Genomic DNA, 11,817 nt, shown 5'->3' on the forward strand with positions numbered 1-11,817 from the left:
TATGTGAATTTATGCCTGGTTTGAGATACTCTAAATGAGAATCAGAATTTGAAATCAAGATGTGAAATTATGTATGACTCCTGCCTTGTTTGGTGCAGCTAAATTCCATCATAATATTATACTTTTTCATATTAATTATTTTAACAGGTATTGAAGTTCTTTTTTTTTACTGGCAGAAGAAACCAATCTGGAGAATTAGGGAATATGGACCAGCAGAGCTGCATATATGAATAATATGCCAAGATACTCTAGAACTCTAGGTTATCATTTTGTGCAAATGCAGCGACTTGTATTCTCCAAACTACAGATTTGTACCCTAAGAAAGAGGAAGCCAAACTGATGTCTTTCAAAGGCCGATCTGGAGAGAAAATAACATTTTAAAGCAGATATTGCTTACCATCATCCAAATAAGCTTGGTCAAGATTCTGTTCCTGTTTTACAGTGACTCCAGCTGATACCACTTCCTTCTGATCATTTACTGGTGGTCCATTTTTGGCCGTTCTCTGCTGCTGAATCACAGTAGGATAAGAATTTGGGCTTAACCTTTGTGCTTGGTTGACTTGAGGCTGATGGGGCCTCACTCCACTGGGTGTGAAATTTTCACTACACATTATATGCTGAAACTCTTGATGGCTTTCACATCTCATTTGATGATTGGTTGTGGGAGAGCAATGAATCACTGGAGAAGATGGCTGATTGACTGGAGAATGATGGAGCATTGCTGAACTTTGGCTGGGGGATCCTGTGTGCACAAGCACTGACCTATGAATATCTGGGATGGAAACCTGGGCCCCCATCAAGTTGGACTGCTGGTAGCCCAGGTGGCTTGGACTGAGACTCTTGCTTCTTTGATATATTATAGCTCCTGGGTTTTGTGAAGGATACTGGGATTCGGGAGAAGAGAGATTTGAATGCAACTGCTGGCAAGAAGCCATTGTAGCCACAAGACAGGAAGGAGACTCTGAGACCATTGTATGATGTGAATAATAAGGCTGTGTTACTGTTCTCAGACCACTGTGTACTGTATTGCAGATTAAACTTGGATCATAGTCATCAATGGGCTCTGTTTTGATGGAAGGCACTGGAACAAAATACATAAAGGATATCAGTTTTAAAAGAACTGCTAATAGACAGTCAAAGAGATGAATGACTCTGACACTGTAATTCCCCACTACCAGTTTTCAGCTTGTTCAGTTTTCAGATATTACTCACATATCTACTGGCAGATTCAAGCAACAGAGCACTGTAGACTTACAGTGTACATCCACAATTTGAACTTCCATATCACCTTCTATTGCCTTGTTCTCAAATACTTTTTGATGGACTCAGTTTATGTGTTCAGCTATAAGGGGTAATCAGCTAATATTCATAGGCATATAGATCACCCACATTATGCACATAATGACTACCTGCTGAACATGGGTACTTAATTCCACCAAGCCAAGCAACATAAAATATTGCTTATATCCCAAAGGTGCTTTTCACAAGACAACTGGACTTTCTTGTTTTTTTTTTAAAGACATTTTGCTTCTCATCCAAATCCTTCCATTCCCCACCATCCATCCAGTCAGAGCTGAAGAAACGTCTTGGATGAAAAGTGAAACGTCTTCAGAGAAAAACAAGAAAGTCCAGTTGTCTCATGAAAAAGTACCTTTGGGATAACTATGATCTGGATGACTAAGACTCTCCATAGACATATTGCTTATATTGTTCTATCTAGTAAAGTCAGCATCAAGTGATACAATATGTCAACGTTATGGAATTGAATGATCTCTCTGTGCATGTAAGCAACTAACCAATGACTACCAGAAAAATTACCAATGTATCAGTAATATCTATGCTAGGCCAATTAAGTCAAGTTTTTTTCCCCAGCATCTGAAGGCCGTGGCTATCTGGATAGGGAAGAAGTAGTTTCTTGGGCTCAACTCAAGAAAATCTAGCACCTGTGGTTTTTAGGGACTCTAGATATGGAGATAGTATTTTTTAAATTCTGGATGGGCTTGGCACCCTCAAATATAGCAGGTGTGCATCTGGAACTTGTGGCTCCTACTTGAAGGGCAGCTGGTAGCTCTGGCCAAGAAGATTATGTTCACTGGTTATTGTGTTTTGTGTTTTTAATTCTGTTAACTGCCCAGAGTGGCAATCTGCTAATTTGATGGCCATAGAAATGGCATGCATAAATAAGGAGGTGGGATGCTCTATAAAGCTGCTTTGAGGGAAAGTAAGATAGAAAACTAACAATCAACTAGAGGGAAATGATTGCACCAATTGCTCCTCAAAATGGAATCTTACACACAATCCTCAAGAGAGTGTTTCTGAACACAAATCCCAAGTTCTTCTCTTAATATCCAACTTAACCTAATCTAAAAAGGTTCCACCTAGTTTTGAAGGTAAAGTCCTCTTTGAGTTGAACTCAACTCCTGATGCTTCATAGCCACATCTATTCAATTTTCAGAATGGAAGTGGTTCGCTCCTATCCTGTCATCTTTCAAGAGAATTCTCATTTTTTTTCTGCTCTACAACATGGCTTTCCCTGTGATTTCCCATCCAAGTTCTATATTGCCCTTGGGTATATTGCACTGCTATTTGGTTGCCATAGCCAATAGCTCTGTGTTCCCACAAAATGTTTGTGCTACAAGTCCCTTTTCATAAAAAAAAATTACCTGGATGGTAGGTAAAATGCTGTGGCTGACTTTTTTTCCGTTTCCCATTGATAACATAGAAATTCACCTTGACAGGGGCACGAATGTGCTTGTTCCGATATTCTGGAATCTCTACAAACAGCATGTTCTGAAAACAACAACAATAATAAATAACTGTGGGGACAATACAGTATAATAATGCCAGTAATTCAATATTAATAGACATACCCATCTAATCTGCAAAAATACAGATGATCAACAGATGGCAGGAAATGAGTTTTCTGCATCTGTTTTCTGCTATTTAGTGGTTGTCTAGATTTTGCAGCTCAAATATGGTAGGCCTAATTTCTGCAATCAGCAAGAGATCACTGGGATATAATCTTGTAAATACAGATTGTCTGATTTATGACTATAACTGGGACCAGCTGTTAAGCAAATCTGGCTTCCTCTATTGTCTTTGCTTGTCACAAGCCCCTGGAAAGGTTGCAAATGGTGATCATGTGACCCCCATGGACATTGCAATCATAATAAAAACATGTACCGTAAGTTTCCATGCCCCTAAATTTGGATCACATGACCAATGTGACAGTCATAAGTGCAAGGACCAATTATAAGTCACTTTTTTCAGCATTGTCATAACTTTGAATAGTCATTAAATGAATAGTTGTATGTATGTTACCTGTATAAGCACCCCTCCTTAAACAGTTGAGCTAAATATACAGTATCTGAAGTTTCAACCTTAGAGAAATTAGTTTTAATATTGTTTAAAATATTAGTTTTAATATTTCTCTTATTTATGAGAATCCTATCCACAAGACATGAGAACAAGAATGGAATCTTGTTCACTTTGGCCAATGTTAAGGAGAACATGATTTTTCTATTACTATTCTTTTCCACACAAAGCAGAAGATTGTATTTCTGTGGCTAACAATAGAGTGAACTTACAGATTGGCTCTTGTCTTTGTCCACTGTGGCTTCCATCTCCCAAACCTGCTGTCCATCTGAAAAAAAAAATAAGTCATGCATGAAACTGTACCAGAATGTATGGAAGACAGATGTAGATAAAGTCATTATGAATGCACTCCTTTTTATATTATAGTGTTCAAAGTATTTTTTGCACATGCTGCACAACCCTTCTTAAAGATATATGGTGATTATTATTATTATGGTTCATTGCACAGTCAGCTAGATATTCTGAATGGATTTGGCATTTTAATCCACTTACTGAGTCCAGCCTAAGGACCTGGGATAGGCACATATTGATGTTTGATGGCGTTAGAGGTATTGTTACAGGATGTAAGCTATTCTGAATAAAGCTGCCTTTTGCAATTGATTGATGGTGAATTTGTCAATGCTGATGGTGTTCAAGTGGTGTTCCAGTTTATTATTGTATGTTGCACATGGAAATATAAAGTTGAACAAATTGCTTTTTTTCCTAGGACCAGCTCATGAATTTATTGTAGAGATGTCCATAATCTGACTCCAGTCAGTCATGCAAAAAGCAACTCTTTGAATTTCTAAACTAACATACCACATTAAAATTCACTAATGTAGAACTTAAATTCAGCTGCAAAACTGAGTGTATGTCCCAGGGATGTCTATATACATGCAGATGATTTCAGAAAGCACAACACTAATTTTGTTTTTAGGATTTTAATGCTATTAATTTCTCACTCTAAGCAATTCTATTATATTACCTAGGTTTAATAAAACTAGAAGACTTTCAATGTTTGTTATTTCTGCACAGTATTGAAAATGTTTCCAGGCGGAGATGCTTCTACTATCTAAAGACAAACAGTTGTTGGCCACACAATCTTTCCCAGTGTGAGACCCATGCCATATCTCAATCTGTCGTAGTTGGCACAGAGGAGGGGGGAAAAATGATAAGCATCCTGCCCCAAGCAGCCATTAACAAAGTTAAAATTTGTTATGATGTTCCCACAAACGTTAGCTTCTTCCTTAAACTAAAACTTTCCTAGTTCCTCCAAACTTTCCTTGCAACTCAGAAGACCTTATATGAGTTCCTTTCCTTCCTCTCTACTTTGTCAGCATATTACAGGCATTGTAAAAATTACACAAATCTTTCACTGGTACATGAAACACACCTTCACATCCTTGATACTGAATGGGAGTTTGGGGGGGGGGGGGGTTTGCTTATTCCATAATTAGTTCTACCAACACTGCTAACAAAATTTGATGCTTTTAATTTCATAATCACATTTCTGTTATGGCATTAATTCTATGGTTTTTCTTGGTGATGGCTATAATTTAGTGATTTCTTTCAAATGTTTTGCATATCAAATAGAAAAAAACACTACTATGGTCCGGTGACTACAAAGTAATTTGAACTAAGGCAAAATAATCAAACAACCTATGTTGATAATGTTAAGTATTATTCTCAACCACCAACCAAAAGAGAATTATTTCAGAGTATCATTACTACATACTGAGGTATGAGTGATAATATTCTATAGACAATAATTTAAATTAAATCAAAGCAATAAGATGCAGGAACTGAAACAGCAAAAATTATTTGAACACTATATTTTTTGTTTTGCTGTGAACAATGAAGACCACAAAGCATTTATGGCATTTGACAAGGATACATAGAACAAAGATATCTACCATAATATTAGGCCAAATAACTTAGCAAAGACCAAGATTCTGCTTTAACGTAAACTAGCAATCTTACTGAAGAGGTGGATGTTTTCTAGCAACATTCTAAAACTAAATCAACGACTTTATTTAAAAATGCTTTACTCTAAAATTCAGTTTTTCTCATAAAGTCACACTGATACTATCAAAATATATTTATTTACATTTACATAATTTATTCACAGAACGTATTCCTGATTAAACATGCATAGGATGCTTGAATGCTAAATGCACCATTTAAAGTGCCATTGTGTTTTTCTTTTTAAAAAAAATAAAATTATTAGAGCTAAACATTATAAAATAGTTATGCTGGAGCAGAAAGTTGTAGTACCATTCAAAATAACCTTTCCCCATGTAACTGTTAGCCCTGTTTATGGCTTCCACTCCAGAATTCATAACTGCAATTATGGGAAAAGTTCATAAGGGTAATATTGGAAGAAAATATATTTTAAATAGAAAAGAATTATATGTAGCTCAAGGATGAACTGTGGAGTCCTTGGTGCTCTCTGAACTTGGGTTATTTGCTTGCAGATGTCTCATTATACAACTAGGTCACATCATCAGTGCTATGGGGACAAGAGACAATGCAAAAGCTAAGAAGGAAACAAAAAGACATCCTCACCAGCAGACTACATTTAGATAAGCAAGAATTAAAATGAGACAAACAATCAAGCAGAAAGCAATACTCCAGTCAAGGAACTACCAAGAAAACTATATCCCCACCAGCAGTGGCAGGTCAAGCTAATGTATACAAACAGGGAGAAAAACCCACACTCACTAGCACTGATGGTACCTAGTGAGGTAATGAAACATCTGCAAGCAAGCAACCAAGCTCAGAGAGCACCAAGGACTCTGCAAAAGAAGACTTAATTATGCGCAACATAATTTCCCCACCATCCAACTTTTTAGCATTATGTTTAGTTTGCTTTTTAATGCTGGTGACAGGCGCAATCCACTAAGCAACTTCTCAATCAATTGCATGCATAGCAGTGTGCAAACTGCCCCCATACTGAAAACTGCTGAATATTCAAATAATGTGAAATAAATAGTGGTATGTTGAAAAACAATGCACTAAACCTATCTGGTTAAAGAAGAACCTCAACCTCTGAGAAGGAATCTGACCAGAATGGATTTGTAAATACATAGAGTTAGTATTTGTTCATTTGCAATTCTAAACTATAACAACCAGGCCTCCTTCTCCAAAAAAGCGCCTTTTTATTCCCAGGAGAGAAACTTGCTTCAGTCTGGGCCATTCCAGAAAGAAGTAAACTTGTCCCTGGATTGTTATCACCTCAGATCACAGATGAGAGCTGATATTGTCTTAAAAGAAAATACAACCTGGGTATCAATGAGGATTCCGAGTGTATGGAAATATTCTGTTGTCAAAGAGCATTCAGACCTACGTTAAAAATTCTCCATTTGCTACCTGAAAAGATGAACTGCTTCAAAGAATAGATAAAATAATTTCCCTGAAGATGTGGGAGCAAGAGACGAGAAGGAAGAAGGGAAGCAGTAGAAGAAGGGAAGCAGTAGACATACTTCACACGTGGGGCCAAGATTATGCTGAGCAAGATTTATGTTGGGACTGACTATTAATGAATACTTCTGTTCTTTTCATGGTTGCCTTGTGTAGGTACAATTTTTCCACTCCCTGTAGCTTCAATACGAGGGACAGTAAGCTCTATCTAATGTAGGTCTTGAAGATATTAAAGACATCTGGACTCCTCTTTTAGTTCAGCTCTAGATGTTTTTTTAGATGGTGGTAAGGAAGGAGTTTGTATGATATGCCTGTACAACTATTAAGTGAAAATAACAAAAAAGTTAAAAAAAATGACAATATTGTTAGAAGCTGGGAATAAAAGCATAATCTGTAGGATGAGAGAAGGGAAAGGGAAAGAAGTTATGAGTCAGATTTACTGAGTCAGAGGATCTCTGGGACTACACCAAGGTGCCTGCATTTTACATTCTAGCCTTTACTCAAGGGGAGTTCATACAGGCATAAAGTCCTTCATTGTTCTTGAAGTCAGCTCACACACAAGGGTTCCAGTTTTTCACAGAGTGTGCTGAAACATCATTACCAAACCACCCTCAGGAAGAACAGCAGCTGCAGAACTCAAGAGAACAGTCAGCCTTCAATGCAGGTTAATTGCAGTGTTGTAGCACACAATCAGCCAACTCAAATGACCTAAACTGAACATATTAGACTAATCACAATTGGAAAGTTATTTAAGCCTAAGACTAAACCTTGCAGTAAGCCAACAAGCAGCATAATTCTATGCTGAAGGCAACTATATCCCAGTTTGCAACTCCTGAAGTCAGTTCTGCAAAGTTAGCAAGTTTATACAATTTATTATCCTTCCGCTAGTTGTGAAAAAGGGCAGAGAGTTATACAAGATGCCAGAAGCCACTCTCACCCAACTGTTTGCAATAATTTTCAGCCAACCTTCTCTTAATTACTGTAGGGATTGAACTGGGGCACTATGGATCAAATGTTGTTTGTCTCAGTGGGTAAGCCTGCTGATTGGAAACTAGCTGCTACCACTGTCAAAGATTTATTTATCCCCTGATGATTTGCAAATCTACAGTATATATAATATTTTAAATATCTTACAGAGCTTCTCTGGACAGAAGTTTGCCACACTGAGAAACATTTCTTTCTACTTATGAAGGAAGAAAAACAGTCTGGAGTAAGTATACCCATCCTCATTCTGTCTCTTCAAATGTGGTATTCATTCATTCATTCATTCATTCATTCATTCATATATATATTTGTAAAGTCATACATTTATTTAGGCTAGCAGAGAGCTTGTACAGTTTATTATTCACTGACATGTCCAAAATTCTTTATTGAATTTGATGCTACTTATCTCCTTTTGTTCCATCAACCTAGCCACAATTAAGAAAACCATTTGGTTTTCTCTTCTAAACTCCTAAGTGTGAATGAAATTTTTGAAGACCTGAGAACTGGAAACACTTTAACAGTTGAGTAGCCCACAGCAGGTGGCAGCATCTATCTAACCTTGACTGATTTCAATAAAATTAAATAGGATTTGACCTAGTGGTACTTGAATGAGATCCTACCTGAAAAACTCAAGATTTTAGGCTGGATTGAGTCATAAACTCAATGGCAAACAATTTCTATATATTATTCATAAGAAAAAAACACAGATATATCCATATGGTTGCCAGGAGTTCATGGAGGTTAATTTTTTAAATCCAAACATATTTAGTTTCTTCTCACTGAATTGAACAGTTTTTGTGGGACATGTGATTTTTACTTATTCTATGCCAGGAATTTCAGAGATTAAAAGCAGGCTAGAAATATGGAGGAGAAACAGAATGTTCTTATCTGAAGAGGTTCACAATATCAATTCCAACTTTGCAGAAAGCAATTGAAGTTGGAGAAGAAAGGAGGAAAAATGAGTGGGGTATGGACAGTGATTATTGCATATATTTGGATTCATTTTAACTGGAACAAGAAAAGAGAGAAGATAGCAACACAGATACTCTGGAAGAGTTATAACAGGTGGATTACAGATGAGACAGAACAATGTGGCAGAATTTGGGCCTGAGACGAATGGATAACATCATTTTGGCTGCAGATAATAAGTGCCATTTAAAAACCTTTCTTTATGTAAAACAAGCAAGCCAAAAAAATCCTCCTGCAATTCTTAAACAAGTTGCACAATAAAGAGAACATTTCCAAATGAGTCTATCTGCTATAACAGGTGTCAGCATTTTGCAAATGAGAACACTGAAAACTCTTCCCTTCCCCTCATGTAATCTAAAATGGCACACACCACTTACACCGCATCCTTTCCTTCCCTCAAGCAGCAGACTCATTCAATACCTGCTGCCTATAAAGACTGTATGAACTGTAAATGAAATGACACCGAGTACTCCACCACTAAAGCAACAGAAGCATTTGGTTTTATTTGGTGACCAAATCACTCAAATAATACTAAGAAAAATCTCTGAATCTAAAATGTTGAAACCACACTGTCCCAAAGGTGCTTTTTTCAAAGGCAACTGGACTTTATAAAAAGTCCACTTGCCTCTGGCAAAAGCACTTTTGAGACAACCATGACGTGGATGACTCCATAGTCATTCAAACCACCTGGTAATATTTTAGAGACTGATCCTAAATTCTACAGGGATGTCACTGCATGTCTGTTTAAGGTAGTGAAGGCATACACATTAAATTAATGCAGCTTTCCCCCCATTTGATTGGCATTTTATTTACTCACGAGGCAATGTTCTAAGGACAACAGATGATCTTACCTGTATAGGTCCATGTCTGCAGGAAATAAATGTTTCCCTAGCACAGCTGGAACAAACCTGTTTCTTTAAATATAGTAGCCTTGTACATAAAAAGGTAATAATCTCATGGCAATTGTACTGACCTTTCAGTTTGTATATCATGTTCCATCTGTCTTGCTAATATGCTGTTATAATCTTGAGTGTATAAGCCCTAATTTTAGTTTGTCAATATTTGTGTTTCCCTTAACATCTCTGAACGTTAGCTCTAAATCTATGGCAAAACAGGAGGCTGTCTAAAATCAGGTTTGCTTTGCTTGGGAGAGGGAAAAAAGAGAGTCTTCCTGTAACCCATTGTTTCCTACTTTGAATGAACATTGTACTGGGTTTTCTACAGACAGAGAAGCAAATATATAGCTAGTGCTTCTTGATTCTAAAAGTGTTTGAAATCTTAAGAGATAGAACAGATTGCTTAAATCATCAAATCCAACTTTCTACTCAATGCAGGAATACAATTTAAAGCACTCCGGTTCAGAGGTCCAGCTTTCACCTGAACACATTAAATGAAAGAGAGTCTAATACCACATAATATTATTATTATTATTATTATTATTATTATTATTATTATTAATAATAAAGTTGGACGGGACCTTGGAGGTCATCTAATCCAACCCCCTGCTCAGGCAGGAAACCCTATACCATTTCAGACAAATGGCTGTCCAGTCAGTCTCTTAAAAACTTCCAGTGTTGGAGCATTCACCACTTCTGGAGGCAGGTTGTTCCACTGGTTAATTGTTCTAACTGTCAGGAAGTTTCTCCTTAGTTCTAGGTTGCTTCTCTCCTTGAATAATTGATTCCAATATCAAACTGCTTTTTTACTCTTCTAATATTCATTTAAAACCTGCCTCCCTATTACTTAAATCTACTATTTTGTGTCATGTACTCCGGAATGAGACAAATAGATCTTGATTTTCTGATACATGATAGGCTTTTTTTTTATTCCAAATGTACTACCATAACTCTCCTTGGTCATCTTTTCTCCAAATTAAACATCCAGCTCCGTTAATCTTTTTTTTCCAGTTTATAGTCCCCTAAACATTTTCACTGTCTTTGTCTTAAGCCTAGACCAGTGGTGGCGAACCTATGGCACGGGTGCCAGAGGCGGCACTCAGAGCCCTCTCTGTGGGCACACGCACCGTCGCCCCAGCCCCGCCTCCTCCCACAGCCCCCTCCTCACCAGCAGTCCCCTGTAAATTTGTTGTAAATTTTAATTTTGTCTTGTAATGTAACAGTTATCCATAACCATTTTCTATCCATTGCCAATTTTAATAAGCATTCTATTTACCTCTTCATTAACAAAAACGCTGAACACTCAGGACTGATCCTTGTGCACCTCACCTATTACCTCTTTCCAATCTGATGAACATCCATTGATGAGCATTCTTTGAATATTAATTTAAACCCATTGGGAATCCACTTAACTGTCATGCCATTGGTGAATATTTAACTTAATTTCTCAAATGTTTTATTCTACTTTATCTCAGTCAAGTTTCAACAAGCACAAATTGCCATGCAATCTTTAACATCTATTTACATCTCTAAACCTTAAATTTTGTGTTATAGAATTTTTGTAATTATACATGAAATAAAATTTACTATTTCGTTTGCAATTTTTACCATTGGTGTTATCGTTATTTTTAGTGTGGGTTTAAAAAATTAATAACAATTTTAAATGATCAGAGATACTTTTTCATTGTTTCATATACAGTATGTATTAGTCATAATTACTTATAATTAACTTTAAAGCTCAATTAGCCTCTACTAAAGTTTATTGGTGGCTTATCTGTCAATTTTATGGATTAATTAAAGATTAATCTGATACATTTATATCTTGCCTTCTAGAAAGCTATGTACAAAAGAACAGCAATAGAAGCTCCTAGTGAGATTCATAAACTAGAAAAGAGTAATGTCCATGGATAGTTAAATATATGGAATTAATTCATTCAGATATTGCAGATCCTCACAACAATATTGAATTTAAGAGGGAGAAAAAGATAGTTATTCAGCATTTTTCCAGGATTATTTTGCACACAGACAAAAAGTATCTGCTATTTTATATGTTGCAATGTTTTGTTTTATTTTTTGGCTACTTCTGAGCTGCTGCTTGGAATTAACAAGGGAAAAGGTTGTTTTATAGCAGTTCTTAAATGAATTCTTAATGGCCACCTAACATGTTTCATATTGTTATATTTTGTTATAAGCC

At 36.5% G+C, this 11,817-nt stretch overlaps 1 protein-coding gene across 1 annotated transcript in view; it reads right to left on the reverse strand.

Moving 5' to 3' along the window:
• NFATC2 (nuclear factor of activated T cells 2) overlaps positions 1-11,817 on the reverse strand; it is a 108,043-nt gene that overhangs the window by 20,193 nt on the left and 76,033 nt on the right. The window contains exons 7-9 of the mRNA XM_015814368.1: positions 3,588-3,643; positions 2,664-2,790; positions 398-1,081 (exon numbers count right to left, since the gene is read on the reverse strand). Coding sequence (XP_015669854.1) covers positions 398-1,081; positions 2,664-2,790; positions 3,588-3,643 — 867 coding nt within the window. The remainder of the gene's footprint in view (positions 1-397; positions 1,082-2,663; positions 2,791-3,587; positions 3,644-11,817) is intronic.

This window comes from Protobothrops mucrosquamatus, unplaced genomic scaffold, assembly GCF_001527695.2.
Source record: "Protobothrops mucrosquamatus isolate PMUCROS unplaced genomic scaffold, P.Mucros_1.0 scaffold244, whole genome shotgun sequence".
Classification (NCBI taxonomy): domain Eukaryota; kingdom Metazoa; phylum Chordata; class Lepidosauria; order Squamata; family Viperidae; genus Protobothrops; species Protobothrops mucrosquamatus.